We start from the raw sequence: 17612 nt of genomic DNA, 5'->3' as shown, positions 1-17612 counted from the left end.
TTTTCCTTGCTTAGTTTTACATAATGATAAAATTTCACTGCTTACATATACATCCTTTGTCACCAGAGTGACATCTGATTCAAACCTGAGCCAACCTCTCCATCTGCCTGTTTTTTTTCCATACCACTCCAGCATGGAACTATGCATCCTTCACATTTTGGTTGTTTACAGACAGTTGAGATGTTCTCTACTCAGGACTAAACCCTTAGGAAAGATTCTCAGCTCTGTGTGTCTTTTGAAGCAAACAAGTTTGGTTCTAAAGTTGTGAAAGTTGCTCTATTAAGCTGTCTTTCTGATGGTATTTCCTTTGTCTGTTTTGCACACAATTGACTTTTGTGTGCAGAGACCCAAAGCTCATTCTTTGATGTCTATTGCTACCTCTGTATCTTTCTTTTAGGCATTTGTCAGTTGATGAAGTTTGTGTGTAGCAACCTGGTCTACAATACATAACGGCCAGACATTACAAATTCAACCTTATCTCAAGGTCTAGGCCTTTGCTCAGAACTACTGTCCTCAAAGGTCTCCTTTCATGATACCACTTAAGTATTTCATAGCTGGTGATGTTGCCACTTCTACAGCAGTGGTAACCACAGATACCTCCTCCTTGGGGTGGGTGGGCATTGTCAGGGGTGGCTGGCTTAAGGTACATGGACAGCAAACAAAGTACCTGCATGTATGGCTGGTGCATGGCTGTACCATTTGAACAAACCAAAAAAGAAAGACCCAGCACCCAAAATCCACGTGTAGCCTTCCAGCAAAAAGGTTTTATTCCATGAAGACTGAAAAAATAATTAGACCAGTGAGGTCATACCGGTTTCAGCAAAAGCCTTCCTCAGCAACCACATATCAAAAAATATATGTCTTCTGTCTTTCGGCTTTTCCCGGTTAGGGGTCGCCACAGCGGACCTCCAGACCACTAATGATTGGCAGTAGATTTTTACGTGCTGGCTTGCCGGGCCTAACGCACAACCTTCAACAAAGGAATGCCCATTCACGCATGTCAACACACAGAAGATGCTTTAACTGAAAATCGAACGTGCAACGTCTAACTGTGAGGCGACAACGCTACCGCAGCACCACCACTGCAGTATGTATGAACTATTAATTCACACGCCATTATATGCAATATGGTAGCGCACTCTAGTGAATAAAAAATATATTACAAATTATATGACAAATATAACAAAATATTTCAATATCACAAAATATCTGTATGTACAGTAATTCATAATAGATATAAAATAATGATCCATTGCAAAATATTTCACAATTGGTCAGATGAGGAATACTTGTTTGAATTCCTGGAGTATGTGTATTGTAACAAGTGGGGTGTGGAATTCAAGTTAACTTGATAAGTCGGAAATCATTTTTCTGGATGTGTCTATTAGGAGAACGGAATTGGTCACTTTGGAGAGTGAGGTATTTAGAAAGTTTCCTCAGTTCAGCACCCTGCTTCATGCTACAAGCTTCCACCCGCAACATGTCATCAAGAATATCCCCAAATCACAATTTCTCTGTATTAGGAGAATTTGTTCTGATTCCTCCATGTACACCTATCATCGACAGGAATTAATATCCAGATTTAAGAACAGGGGATATCAAGCGGGTGATATTAATAGGGCCAGTCAGTTTGCTAATCAACAAGATAGGTCACAGTTGTTATATCATGCTAAGGGTACAGATAAATCTCAGGAGCCTAGACTGGTTACTAGTTATGGCAGAAACGCCAGGAGTTTTATGAACATCATTCAAAGACATTGGCATTTATTATAGTCAGGTGACACATTAAATAATTATATCAAGGATCGGTGTTCTTATTCCTTTCTGAAGGCGTGGTCATTGGGATTCTTATTTAGTCATTACAAAAGGGTATATATAACCATTTTCCCAATTCAACTGTACAAACAACAATAACTGGACAATTTACACTGGGTTGCTATCCATGTGGCCATTGCTCATATTGTCCGAGGGTGCTAAAGTCAGACAGTTTCACTTCTCACAATTCTCCACATGTTTATAATGTTTCATTTTTTGCTAATTGCAGTACCAGTTGGGTTATTTATTTAGCCCAATGTAGCTGTCGGTCATTTTATGTGGGACAAACTTCCCGACCCTTTAAAATAAGGGTCGGTGAACATTTAAGTGACATTAGAAATAAGAAAGGTTCGAGTTCTTTATATAAACGTATACCCAAACATTCAACAGGGATTTTTAGCTTCATGGTCATTGACCGTATCAGGTTCAGGAATAATGAGGTTCATGTATTACATGAACTATTAATGAACAAAGAAAAAATGTGGATAATTAAATTGGGAGCCTTATTTTCACCTGGGTTGAATGACTAATTCTGAAATATTTTGCAATGAATCATTATTTTATATCTATTATGAATTCCTATACATACAGATATTTTGTGATATTGAAATATTTTGTTATATTTGTCATATAATTTGCAATATATTTTTTATTCAGTAGAGGGCGCTACCATATTGCATATAAGGGCTTGTGAATTAATAGTTCATACATATATATTTTTTGATATGTGGTTGCTGAGGAAGGCTTTTGCCGAAACCGGTATGACCTCACCGGTCTAATTATTTTTTCAGTCTTCATGGAATAAAACCTTTTTGCTGGAAGGCTACACGTGGGTTTTGTGTGCTGGCTATTTCTTTTAAGGTACATGGAGTCAACAGGAGGCCAGCCTTGGACTTCAAAGATGGCTGCACTTTGAGTAACAACTTAATTCTAGCTCTCCCAGTGTGAAAACAGAAACTCCACAGAGAAGGCCAGTGGACTTTGAATCTGTGGGTAAATTTCAGTAACTGGCCATTAAGTGCACTGCCTGGATGCCAGGAAAAAAGAAATACAGAGGACCTGAAAGAAAATCAGATATAAAAGGTCAGGAAAAATCACCAACTGGAAAAAGTACTATAGCTGTTCAGCAAAAAGCAGTGCAAGCTCCAGGCAAAACTTCCAGTAACCTAGAGGAAAGCATAAGACAACTGCACACAGACCTGGTTAAAATAAATGAAACACTGATGGAATATATCAACTCAAACAACAGAATGCTGGAAAAAAATGCAAGCCACTTTAAAGAGATATTCGAATGAGGTGATAAAACTGCAAAAGCCAGAGGTCGAAATGAAGAAAAGTTTGGCTGAATATGAGACTGCTTAAGAAGAGATGTTTCAATAAATAATAGAATTTGAGGACAGAAGACCATCTACAGCACCACCATGAATACCTTCGGTAAAAGAGTGAGGTAGAACACAGACTGGTTTGAAGCAGGAATTGCTGTGATTGACCCAGCACTCACAGTCAAGTGAGCAGCACTGCTCAGCTACAAGAGGGAGCCTTCAGAGGCAACTCTAGCTGCATTCAGGAAGGCCAGAAATGACACCCAGCGGATTACTCGACAGTGTGCCAATGACTACTGACTGAACCTCTGTCATAGCATCCGGCTTACCACTAACTGTGGTAACATCCATGCCATGTATGAGGGCATAAAGAAAGCCTTCGGCCCCAGCACAGTCAGGATTACACCTCTAAAGTCTGCCTTAGGTGAAATTATTACAGACTGAGGCAAACAGAGAGATGGGTAGAGCATTACTTGAAAGGCGACAGTCATTATCGCTGATGCAGCAGTTGAAAACACAGTCTCCCTCCCTGTCATGGAAGAGCTTGATTATCCACCCTCTGTAGAAGAGCTCAGCAAAGCCATCGACTCCCTTTCTTGTAGTAAAGCTCCAGGAAAAGATGGCACCCCCCCCCCCAAGCTCGTCAAGGCCAACAAGAATTGTGTTGTCCTCAACCACCTGCATTAGCTCCTGTTACAATGTTGACAGGAAGGAGCAGTGCCCCAGGATATGTGTGATGTTAACATCGTCATGCCGTATAAGAACAAAGGAGACTGAACTGATTGCAACAGCTACTGAAGAATATCCCTCCTCAGCATTGTTGGGAAATCCATTGCCCTTGTAGTTTTGAACAGACTGCAATTATTCGTGGAATGTGTTTACCCTGAGGTGCACTGTGAATTCAGAGTGGGAAGGTCCATGATCGATATGATCTTCTCACTAAGGCAGCTGCAAGAAAAATGTCGCAAGTAAAGGAAACCATTGTACATTGACTTCATTGATCTAACCAAGGCGTTTAATTTGGTCAGCAGGACAGACCTCTTCCCCTTGCTACAGAGGCTTGGATGTCCCCCCCAAAACTCCTGAGTATGATTATATCTTTCCACGAGGACATCTTATAATATGATGGCTCCTACTCTGGTCCATTCCCAATCTGGAGTGGAGTGAAGCAAGGGTGTGTACTTGCTCCTACATTCTCTTGCATCTTTTTCTCTCTTCTACTGTCTCATGTCTTTAATGAGTCCAAAAACAGTGTATGCTACCAGACTAGAAGTGTTATTAATCTCTTCAACTTCACCCTCCTTCAAGCGAAGACAAAGGTGTAGACAGTACTGAACAGAGAGTTGTTTGCAGATGGCATTGCCTTGAGTGCTCACACTGAAAAGCATTACAGTGCATCATAAGCTCTTTTGCTGGTACTTGCAAAGAGTTTGGCCTTACAATCAGTCTCAAGAAGAACAGCATTATAGGGCAGGATGTCAGCAGTACCCCTCTCCCCACTGCATCTTCATTTGCGATCACACACTCGAGGTGGTGAAGGAAATCACTTACTTGCACTCCACCATCACCAGTAACCTCTCTCTGAATGCCAAGCTGAATACCCGGATTGGTAAGGCAGCAACAGCAGTGGCACACCTAACAGTGAGGGTCTGGTCCAACTCCAAATTGATCATCAATACCAAGATGAAAAAGTGCCAAGCATGTGTGCTTAGCATGCTGCTCTATGGTCGTGAAACATGAACCCTTTACTCCTGTCAAGAATGCAGACTCAACATATTTCATCTACATTGCCTCAGAAGGATTCTGGGCATCACTTGGTAGGACCACATTCCAAACAAGAACACCCTAGAGCAGGCAGGGATATTAAGTGTTTGCCCTGCTCTCCCAAAGATGCTTATACTGTCTTGTTCAAGTCAGCCGTATGCAGGATGGTTGAATCCCCAAAGACCTTCTGTATGGCTAGCTTGCCATCAGTTCTAGACTCATAGGGAGGCCCATTCTGTGCTGCAAAGATGTCTGCAAACATAATATGATGGCAGGTGACATCAGTTCAGCAAGCTGGGAAGCCATAGCAGCATACCATATTACTTGAAGACTGGATGGCAAGACAGGTAGCCAGATGAGTGAGAAGAAGAGAGAGGAGATATAGGAGGAGAGTCTGTTGGTCAAGAAAATCAGACTTTACAGTCACAGCAGGTGCATTGCGTGTCAGCATTCGACTGATTTTGTGATGCAACTTTTTTGTATCTCAAGACAGAGAAAGGCCAACCAGCAACTAATAGAGGACAGAGCACATAGGGAAAACCAGAGGTTTTTAGCTGTATCAGAGAATCTAGAAGGAACAGACTGTATTAATTTTATGTAAGCACAAATAAGCAACTGGACTAGTATTCCACAGCAGTTGTTAATTGAAAGGGCACATTGTGTGTATGCTCCAAACTTGGCCGTGAGAAAGCAACCTAGACCTTTAATAGTAAAGATGCAATCGTACCAACAGAAGGAGTTGTTTCTGACAAAACTGTGGTAGAAGGACAAAGTATTAAAAGTGGGAGATAAGAGTGTTTTTGAAGAATAATTACTCGTACATCAGGCAGAAGATGAATTCATTTATTCCACTATTCAGGAAATGTTGAGATGCAGGTGTGAGATTCAAACTGCTGTACCCAGCTATCTTCAAAATATTCCTTCCTGTAGGGACAAATAATTTTTTGATGAAGTACATGTTAAGAAGGAAATACAAAAGTTTGTCTAACAAAAAGGGAGCTGTGAAACAGGAGATTTTGATTCATGTTCTTCTGATAATAAAGACCACAGAGAGACTGTGCCAATTAAATGTTTTCTAGTGTTTGAACAGGAAATGATAGAAAGAATGAAGGGAACATGAGAGCTGACTTGAAGAATTGAGAATAAGTTGGAAATGAAGCAGAGACCAGATTTGGGAGCTGGAGATGTACAGGAATAAAACCATCAACTTGGAAATTGACAGATATGGGATTGCCAAGCAATAATTATATTTGTGAAATATGACAGAACAAGAGAATTTGTAAATACTGGACTTTTTTGACTTTGTTGGAATTGTGGGGGACTGTAAAGTATATGCACTACTTGATGCCCTTAATGTTCAGAAAAGTAGTTGGGGAGGGGAAGAGCAAGGAGAAAGCTAACTAAAGAAAAATATATTTTTTTCTTAATAGTACTATTTTTATAGTGTGCAATTTTCTTTGCATCCTATAAAGTAAAGTTTTCTCAGTTGTTTTTAAGTGGAATGTGGATGCTATTGTAAACAGGTGCTCCTGTTTTTTTTTTCTTTCTCCCTTCTTCCCTCTTTCACCTTGTTCAGTTTTAAGAAATGTAGGCACTGCAATGTTAAAAAAAAAGTCTGGTTAAAAGTGCATAACAAAAGAAAAATTAATGTGCTTTTTCTCATTCTTGCATGAGGGAATGACTGGATTAAGGCCCTCAGACTGATCTAGTAACAAGTTTTAAGAGAAAGCAAGTAAATGAAAAAAAAATTAAATATTGAGTGTTATAAGGCTTTTTTCTAGAAAAGAAATGTATGCTTACTAGCAGTTCTGTATCTGGTCCTCACGTCTCCGTGGAGTCCATCTGATAAAGAGAAATTGGCTACAAGATAATATTCTCTGAAAGTATTCAGTTGTTTTCCCAGCTGGGAGAGTTATAAAGACAAGACAAAACCAGGTAGCACTTAGTAGAAGCACAGGCTATACCATGCGTCTTAGCATGGATAACTTATCTTTTAGATTAACTCAGATCTGTGAGTGTAGCTGTCAGTTTGGGACATTTGCTCCTGTTAGGAGGGTGAAACTTAAATATTTGAAGATGTGCATAGTTTTGTGTGTTAGTATTAAATTAATAGGTTTTAGGGGGTATTTCAGGTGTGTTTGTTTTTTTTCTTTTTGCTTGAGGGCTTTCAATAAAACAAAAGTTTTGTAAGATGTGACATACCCTGAAATGGATATGACAAGAAACAACTGTATAAAACTTCAACCTGCCAAATGGTTTATGCATGTAATATAAATGCAGGAACTAGACATTTAACAAAAAGGTGTTTTATATATATAAAAGGTGGGAATAATGACTTTTTAATACCATGTTGCTTTCTGTAATTTCTTTAAATGTCATTGGTCTCACAGATAAATAAAGAGTAGTGAACTATATTAAAAATGTAGAGTGCAAATAGCCATGGTACAGGGGACACACTTTTAAGTAACTGAACACGTGAATTTGATAAAGAAAAGTTTTAGGATGGTTATTGTACGGAATACTTGAGACAAAGGAAAGAAGAGTTCTTATATTTATTGCAAGAGGAGCTCCAGTAGTAGTAGAAGAGGAAAAAAAGACAATGGTAGATTTGTAGTACTAAGGGGCTACTGGCCTGGGAGGAGAATTACATTGGCATTTATTTATTGGGAGCAAATAACTAGAGAGGCAAAGGTAATAGAATGGGAGGACACCAAGAATTTATTTGACTACAGGTTAGAGCTTGCCTTCCATATCAAGGATAGATGTCAAGAATAGAGGCAGAGAGAAAGCAGCCATTAAAAAAGGAATAATTAGTAGAGCATATAAAATATTGCATGATAAGTATAAGAATCAAGCCAGAGGAGGTTAGAAAGGATTGAGAAGAGAGATTTTGACTTTTTGACTGTTGTCTGAATTTTACTTAGTGTATTAGTCTCCTCCTCTCTCCTTTTTCTATTATCTTACATATCATGATCTATCTCTAGCCCTTTTACCCTTTTTTTTACCCTTTGGTAGTCTTGGTACCATTGGTGGTATGACCTTTCTCTCTACCCTTTGAGGTATTTCTTTTTTTTCTCTTTACTTAAAAAAAATCTCTTTTTTTCCCCTTATAACCTGGGAGTGTGTGTATCATTATGTCTGAAAAGAAAGTTACATCTGGGTTTAAGCTGTGTCATATTTGTAATAGGACAATGCCTAACAGTGACTTGCACGACGATTGTGGGTATTGTTTGGGATGCCCCATCTCTCGGTGCAGCCCCCATGTTCTGTTTGTAAAGGATTCAGTCAGCGTACCTTGAATGAGCGCAAAAATAAGTTAATTCTGAAGGGCCTCCGTAAGATGCCCTTTTCAGAGGCTATTTTTGTGACGGAGGGCTCCCCCCTCCCAAGAAAGAAAGGAAGAGACCACACTGTACCCTCTTCACCCTCCGGTAATTTGGGCAAGCATGCCAAGTCTAAAATGCCTAAGATGTCTTCAGAACCTAGGTCAATCTCTATGGCACCAACCTCGGTTCCATCAACTGCTGTACTGCCTTCGGCGCCTGTTTCAGTATCAACATTGTCCACGGCACCGACATTCAATACTTCAAAGACTGCCTCATCCTCTTCGGCACTGAGTAAAGCTTCAGCACCAAGCATATCTTTGGTACCTATTACTTTGACACCATTTGTGACTGAGCCATCCTTGTCCATTCTGGTACAGAGTGCCCTTTCAGCACTGAATTCATCTGTGGTACCTACTACCCCTGTATTAGCCCCATTGCTTCCTGTCTCCAAACTAGAGACAGCGGTGCTGCTGGACACCAGTGCATAGACCTGATATTCCCCATCGGTGGACCCCTTTCTAGGACAAATATATAGCCCCTTCCTAGAGCGACCAGACTACCCATTGGGAATATCCACTAGATCCATCAGGAGTCTTTCGGAACTTGATGTGGTGCACCTTGTGGATCAGCTGCTGACAGCCATTGGGATCCCCACTCTGTTTAAGACCCATCCACTTGCTGGACCTGGGACTGTTTCTCCAAGGACTGCATCCTACTCTCCTCCTTTGACCTTGCATGTTTCAAAGTCTCTATCTCTGACATTCTTTTTGGAACCCTCTGTTTCGATCTCAGTAGTGGACCTCGCTTTGGCCTTGGAACCGTCCCTTTGATCTTTGGTATCTTCGGAACCTTCCTCAAGTTCAGGATTGGGCTGCAGGCTGTTAGGCACCGAGTACGGTTCCAAGCATATCTACTGTTCTGTCCACGGTGCCAGGGGTTCTTTTGGCACCAATCCTTATTGTGGCTCCTTCCTTGGGAGCAGGTTCGACAGAGTTGGGTTGTCCTCCTCGGTTCCGGGCTCCCATCCCTCTTCGGGCAGACCTTTCTGAGCAATGGAGTGGGCATTTGCTTCTGGAAGCATACCCCTGGCATTGGAACCCCAGACATCCCTTCCCCCTGAACTGCAGCGGACACGAGTCACTGCCTCAGGACATCAGGCACAAGAGCCGCAGGAAACCCTATTGCAGGTCATCCCTTCTTCTGAGTCCTCCTCAGAAGTCACCACTGAGGAGCCACCGTGGAAGAAGTCATGCAAGAGGAAGCATGTAGACTCCCCTGAGGAGCCTCTGACAGAGGATGCGGATTACGATGAAGGGGAAGGGTCTCCACGGTCACCTCCTGATGATGTCTCCTTTGGGGACATCCTTGAAATGCTGAAACAGAGGGGTGACTGGAAGTCCACCAACCCTTCCTCTGAGGAGTCCATCTTTCTGCAGGCTTTCCGTGCTTGACCATCTACCTCTTGGATGACCCCACCTGCAGGCAAGTTAGTTCAACTCATGGTGCTGTGTGCTTGGAAGAATCCTGATTGTGTGGAGCCGATCCCTAGGAGACCAGACAAGATCCTATCCCCTCCCAAGGAGAGCCCACATTGGTCTAAGGGTTTACCAGTTGATGCTATGGTGATGGTGGCTAGCACGAAAAAGGAACTCACCAAAGAGATTCAGACTGTTCACCTGCCCAACAGAGAGTCCTGGGCAGTGGACAAATTGGGGAAGCGGGTTTTTGCTTCATCGACCTTTACTATACGGTCCTTGAATTATTTAGCACATTTTATGAGGCTCCACAGAGACTTCATCTCCGAACTCTCTGGAACTCTTTCAGGACAGGTGTCTGACGAGGTAAGTGACAAAGTTGCCTTGCAGTTCACAACCCTGGGATCCATCTCTATAACTCATCCATGAGGTTATCACATGCAACCGAAGGGGTGGCCAGAGCTGCGGGTTCAGGCATAGTTATGAGATGGCATGCCTGGATGCGCCTTTGTGATTTTGCGGACCCTTTTAAGTCTTCCTTCTTGAACGCTCCAGTTGAAGCTTCTTCCCTGTTCGGCCCTAAAGTGAAGGACACTCTAGCCAGGTATGAAAAGAACGGCAAGACCCTGTCTGCCATAGGTGTACGCTTTTCCACTCCGCAGGGCTTCTTTTCCAGGAACCAGAGGAATGGAAACTTTTGGCACAAAAATTCTCAGGGTCCTTTTCATGACAGACGTGGCGAGTATACCCCCAGGGGTAGTGGGGGTAACTCTTACAGAAGATGCCCCTACCATGGCAGAGGGAGCCTGCATAACCAGGGACCCAGAGATTATTTCTTTGGACAGTCCTATCAGCACTCCTGAAAAATGGCCTGATTGCTTTTCTCTGGAAGCAGTCAAGGACGTTTCTCTCTGCACCATGCTGTCTGGCAATCTATATCTACCGACCATTGGGTACAGAAGATTATAACCAGAGGCTACACTATTCCCCTAAATGTTTACCCAAAACCTCCTACAAGATTTCCTGAAGTTCCACTCAGTTAAAGGGAAGAAGCAGTTATAGAGATAAAAAGGCTATGTCAAAAAAGTTATCCAAGCAGTCCTACCAGAGCAACGTGGATCCGGATTCTACTCGAGGTTCTTTTTGGTGCCAAAAAAGACAGGGGACTGGAGACCAATTTTGGATCTCAGCAATTTAAACAAGTCTGTCACCCAAATGAAATTCCGGATGGTCCCAGTTCAGTCTATTCTCCCATTTCTGAGAAATGGCGATTAGATGTGCTCCATGGATCTCCAGGATACGTATTACCACATCAAAATGGACAAACGCTCCAGGAGACTACTTCACTTCCAGCTAGGAGCCAATCACTACCAATTTTGTGCTCTGCCATTCGGACTCTCAACAGCCACCAGAGTGTTCACCAAGTGCATGGCAGCAGTCACAGCTCACTTAAGGCTGCAAGGATTCCGTGTGTTTCCATATTTGGACGATTAGCTCCTTACCACCCCCACCAAGCATCAACTGATAACAGCTTTGAAATACACTTTTTCCCTGGTGAGACTATTGGGAATAACAATAAATTGGGAGAAGTTCAATCTTACTCTGACCCAGTCCATAGATTTCATAGGAGCAGTTTTCGACACCCGCTCCTGTTTAGTATCTCTTCCACATTACAGATTACAAACACTGAGACTTCGGCTCCGGGCGATACTCTGCCAAATCAAAGCCTCAGTACGGGAAGTCTTTCAACTCCTAGGCTCTTTGGCAGCTGCTATACCAATAGTGCCTCTCACAAAACTTCACATGAGAATACTTCAATGGCTTCTGTTATCTCAATGGTTCAAAAATCATCACCCCCTCTGTTTTCAAGTACAAATAACCAATTGCTACAAACAGGACCTGCTTTGGTGGATGAGGTCAAAGACAGAACTTTGGAGCCGCCCTTTCCACCCCTGTCAACCCAAAGCCACTGTGACCATGTATGCTTCCCTGATAGTGTTTGTGTGGGGGGCATTTTCAGGGAATGACAGTCCAAGGCACATGGTTCACAATAGAAGCCAACCTGCATGTCAGTGTTCTAGAACTGAGGGCAGTGCTTTTAGCGTTACAAGCATTCCAATCTGTCCTTCTTTCTAGGACAATCGCAGTTCGTCAGACAACATGTCGGTAGTAAGGTATATCAACAAACAAGGAGGAACCAAGTCTTACCCCCTATGTCGAGAGGCCACGAGAATTTGTCAGTGGGCGTTAGCTTCCAACCACTTTCTGATAGCACCGCATATCCTGGGGGATTCCAACGTGATTGCGGACAAGCTGAGCAGATGTATTCTCCTGCCTCATGAGTGGCCCCTCAACTTCAGCACAGCGGCAAAAATTTTCCGTCACTGGGGCCAGCCTTGCTGCAACCTATTCGCTTCCCTGTCAAACCACAAATGCAAGAGCTACTTTGCCCTATTTCCCCTGCAGGGGGAGTCCCCGAGGGACGCTCTGATCCACAACTGGCCCACGGGACTTCTGTATGCCTATCCACCCATCCCTCTGATTCCTCAATTTTTGAAGAAAGCTCTTTGGTTGAAAAGCAAAGTGATCCTCATAGCCCCTTAATGGCCTTGACAAGTAGGGTTCCCCTTCCTCCGGCCTCACTTATTATTCTGACCGTGAATTCTGGATCCATCTCCAGACCTGATTTGTCACCCCCAAGGGTTGAGTCATCCGAACCTAACCAGTATCAAGCTGATAGCTTGGTTTCTCCACTTCCACCAATCGCCAGGCAGGATAAGCTCCCCTCTCCAGTAAGTGATATTGTCCTGGCTTCACACAAACTATCCACCAGAAAACTCTAGCTAGACAAATGGAAGAGGTTCTCTATTTGGTCTAAGAAAAGAAAACTTGATCCATATTCAGTTCCAATTACTGTAGTCTGTAGTACATCTAGCTGCTATTTCAAACTTTCATAATGATTTTGGAAATTCTCCCCTGATTACTCACCGTTTATGCAAAACCATTCTAAAAGGAGTTTCTCACATCAGACCTCCAATCAAACAGCCTGTTGAACCATGGAACCTCAGATTAGTTCTTCAGTATTTGACTCAACCCCCTTTGAGCCTGCAGTAAAATGTGACATCAAATTCTTATCATGGAAGTCCCTTTTTCTGGTCGCCATCATGTCAGCTAGATGTATTTCAGAGCTCCACGCTCTCTGCAGTAATCAGCCCTATCTTATCTTTCACAAGGACAGAATATCACTCCGGACGAACCCTACCTTTCTTCCCAAAGTCATTTTGTATTTCTCCATTAATTAAACTATTGACCTTCCAGTATTTTTCCCAAATTTTTTTACTAACAAAGGAGAATACTGTCTGCATTCATTGGATGTATATAGACAATTGAGATTTTTATCTGGACAGGACTAAGATGATCCGTAAATCAGGCCAACTATTCATTTCCTTTTCTGGCCCTAAAATGGGAAATTCTGTTTCTAAAGTGACCTTATCCAAATGGCTTAGAGATTGCATACTTTACATTTATCATCATGAGAAAAAGCCTATACCACAGAAAATCAAAGCTCACTCTACCAGGTCGATGGCAACTTCTGTAGCCTTCCATTCTAAAGCCTCCATGAACGATGTCTGTGCAGCAGCGACATGGGCTTCTCCTCATACCTTTATTACTTATTACAAACTGGATCTGGTCTCCAGGGGAAGAGCGTCCTTTGGCTGCATGGTGCTTGGGAATATTCTTACATAAGGGCCCCCCAAGGAATACAAGGTAGTTGGGGACTCTGTCCCATCAGTGATCAAGGGAATGAAGATATGTCTTACCATAAAGTTCCATCTGTGATGTTGATCTTCATTCATTCATCACATCCCTCCCTTTTTCCCCCTTCAAAGGCTCCAGGGGGATACTTTGGGTCCAAGTGCTGAGTTATGGCACTTGCGCAGAAACTGCCTCTGCTTTACTAATAAAGGGCAAACTCGATCTGAGGTAACGGAGATGGGCACTATGTGTAAAAGCTTAGCTCGAGAGTTTTTGGCTGGAGTGAGCTTGGTATAAGGCCGACTTGGTTCTGAAGATGGAGCCGACATCCCATCAGTGATGAATTAATGAAGATCAACAACACAGATGGAACATTATGGTAAGACAAAACTTCTTTTTACCATTTAATTCAGAAACTGAGATAACATTGAAATTATAGTATTTATTAAATGCCACATGAGCCTTTATATTGCTGTGTCATTCACACACTACAATAATGTGAGTTCTCTGATCTTTTGGGTGGCAGTGCAAAGTGGTATTGACCATTTTTGTCTTTCTTTACTATAGAGTAAATTGGATGATGCCAGGACCCAGGTTCAACTACGTGGGCTTGATAAAGAGCTGAATGAGCTGAAGAAGGCTATGGCTACAGCAGATAAAATGGCAGCTAAGCAGCTTTCTGCTACCAAAGACCAGCTGAAGTCTCTTCACAGCACTGTTCAAAAGATCAGTCAAGACAGGGCTGAGGTACTTATTCTTTACTTATTTATGCATAATAGTGGGTCATTTTTTTAAAACCTGTGATTTTTCTTTGAAAAGAAATTACATGTTTTTTGTCTGTTTTACTGTAAAGTAGTAGTTTTGATAATTCAAGACCTTAAGTAAGCCATCTTGTAAGAGTTAGCATTTGTCAAGCATGCAGAGTGGAAGTTTAAACCTAGTGATTACAGCAAATTAAGTTGTGTTAAAATTCTTTTCAGAGACTCTAAAGAGACGTGCATACAAAATTTGTCACACTTTTTTATTCTGTACCTTTGACATTAGGCTGTTAAGTTAATTTATAAATAATTTTTCAAACATCTAGTTCCTAATTATGTGTGATTTATATTATAGAAGCAAAAAATATAGTTATACTTCATAGTCAGAGGAAACCAGCAAAACCAGATATAAGAGAAGAGGCATCTTTAAGAACATACTGAATCAGAGTACACCAACCCACCCCACAAAAAGAACTACAAATGTATTGACAGTACAATTTAAAACACATCAAAATGTCACTGAAAACATAGAAACACAAACCATATTTTATAAGGCTGCATCTACTGTCCCCCTCCTAGTATTATAAATATTTCAGTTTCAAGCATGAGTTAACTTCCTGACAAACATAAAATCCAGCAAGTGTAGAACACGGAGGATGCATGAACCATTGATGATGCAACTTGTGGTCATTGAAAGCATTTCAGTTGGCTGAGTGGTAGTAGTCTCAAGCTGTAGCCACACTGTGATATACCATGGTGGTTAAATTAAATTTCTAATAGCTCCATGTTCTAGAGTTAAGTCCTGACATTCATTTACTTTTTTTGTGGAGTATGCTTGGTTCCTCGCCTGCATGAGTTTTCACTGGAATGTCTGCTTTAAACTAAATATATACTGCCTTCATTGTTTCCCTTGTAGCCCAAAGTGTGGCTAAAAGTGTTTAAAATTAATCGCTTCACTTATTGGGATAACAAATCAAATTCAAAAGGTAAAACTAGATTTGTAATGCAGTGGATGTGTTAAGATTGGTGCAGATTAATTAATAAGACTGAGGTGCAACATCTTACATAGGGGTACATTGGTGTAGAATGGGATTGTGTTATTGTGTAGTATTGGTTTAAACTGCGCTACCTAAGCAGTAATCCCTCAGCACTGTTAGCAAATTGCAGTGAGTGTTTAGTTAACCACTGCAATGCTTTCATTGTTGACTGTTCCTAATACACTGCATTTTTGATGAACAGTCTTGTGTATAATCATAGCACTAGCATAAGAGGGCTTGAACTTTGCCAGTATCACATCACAAATATAGATATTACATTTGTACTTCTATGTGCAAGTCAAAGCACTGTATTAGAAATAAGGCAGTTGGTAATATTTTAGACTCCAAAATAGACAAAGAGGGAAGATGGTGTTACGTTATTCTGTCATCCACCCCTTTTGATAAACCTGTTTTACTTCTTAATATATACGCACCATGTACTAATCAGCAGCTTTTTATAGCATCACTTTACCCTATTCTGAATCAATATAACAGTTGTTATATAATCATAGGAGGTGACTGGAATACGTATCAAGATCCTAAAATGGATAAATCAAGCTCACATAGGTCTTTCAATAATCAAGCAGTAATAGCTTTAAGTGAACTTAAAGCTGATTTTAAATTATATGATCCCTTTAAATATGTAAATAATAAATATAACACTAACAACTTTACATTTTACTCAAGTTGTCATAAGATGTGGTCTAGGATAGATTTTTTCTTGATTTCTGAGATACTAATTAATTCTGATCCCTATGTACATATACAAGCTAGATACTTATCGGATCATTCTAAAATTATATTAAGTTTTAATAAAGACATCAGTAATAGTCTAAGACACAGAGGGTATAATTGGTCTTTAAATCCAAATTTGTTAAATAAGGAGGATATAATTCAGGAAATTCAAGCGATTCTTAATCTTCTATTAGTTAATTTCTCCAAAGAGCAACATAAACCCAATATTGAGTGGGCGACAACCAAAGCACAAGTAAGTGGGATTTTTATTCAAAAAGCTACGTTTTATAAAAAAAACACAGGATAGAGAGACACAAAGATTGGAAACTAAAATGAAGGTATTAGATCAAGATTTAATTAGGGATTATAATAAACAAACTGAAACAGAACTATTAAAATATCAAAAGGATCTTTTTATGTTCCAAAATAGTAGGTTGTCATTTCATGAACATAATTTATTGGTAAAGTATGCTAACCATATTCAAACCCCATCAAAGACTCTAGCTCGTATTATTAATCAAGTGAAAACACCTTCTCAAATTCCCGAAATACAGTTTAATAATAAAAGATATACAAAATCCGAAGATATTATGAATACCTTTGAATTAATATTTTCTCAAATTTATGGAGGCCATCAGGAATTACCTACAAATAAGACTAATAATGATTTTCTACAAAAAATTATTTTTGCGAAAATAGGTGAAAAATAGCAAATAGATTTAATCAAACCAATCTCCTCTGAGGACATAATAGACACAATTAAAAAGTTGAAATCTCATAAAGCACCAGGACCGGACGGTCTGACTACTGAGTTTTATAAAACCTTTTGTGATAATTTTGGCAAAATATTTTCACTTGTATTTAATTATATAACCAATAATAAAGTTAATGATCCTCACTGTAATGCATCTAGAACAATTCTTATACCCAAAGAAAATGCAGACTTTCTAAACCCGGATAATTATAGGCCTATCTCACTTTTAAATATAGATATGAAAATTTTGACCTCTGTTTTAGCTAATAGGTTGAAGAAGGTTTTAGATTCAATAATATCTAATGAACAGGCTGGATTTATAAATATCAGACAAACTACCGATAATACTTTAACACTTCATACATTCATTTCTTATGCCAATTATAGGAATTGTAATGTGTATGCACTTATAATTGATGCACAAAAAGCTTTTGACAGAGTTAATTTAAAATTTTTGTTTGATATTTTACCATATTTTTATATACCTCAAGATTTTATTTCAACATTACAAAAATTATATGACAACCCTTACACAACTTTATATATTAATACAATTTTTTCCAAAAGAATACAAATCAAAAACGGAACTCGTCAAGGCTGTCCTTTATGTCCTATTTTATTCAATTTATATTTAGAACCTTTATTCTTACATTTTAAACAAAATACATATTATAATGAACCAATAATTTATGGTACTAAAATATCTATGGCTGCTTTTACAGATGACCTTAATATTTACTGTACAACACCTATCTCAGATACCAAGAAAATTTTGAAAGCGGTGGAGGAATTTGCAGAGATATCCAACTACAAAATAAATCTTAAAAAAAAACAATTTATTTCCTTTAAAAATGCCAAAACCCTTTTCGC

General features: G+C 40.1%; 1 protein-coding gene across 1 annotated transcript in view; it reads left to right on the top strand.

The window, feature by feature from the left end:
• CNTRL (centriolin) overlaps nucleotides 1–17612 on the top strand; it is a 4034091-nt gene that overhangs the window by 1901817 nt on the left and 2114662 nt on the right. Inside the window, 1 exon segment of the mRNA XM_044058259.1 lies at nucleotides 14026–14205. Coding sequence (XP_043914194.1) covers nucleotides 14026–14205 — 180 coding nt within the window.

The sequence above is a fragment of the Protopterus annectens genome, chromosome 16.part0, assembly GCF_019279795.1.
Source record: "Protopterus annectens isolate FY-2018-M chromosome 16.part0, PAN1.0, whole genome shotgun sequence".
Lineage (NCBI taxonomy): Eukaryota > Metazoa > Chordata > Ceratodontiformes > Protopteridae > Protopterus > Protopterus annectens.
Note: the sequence above shows the minus strand (reverse complement) of the source record. Positions and strands in the feature narration are given on the sequence as shown.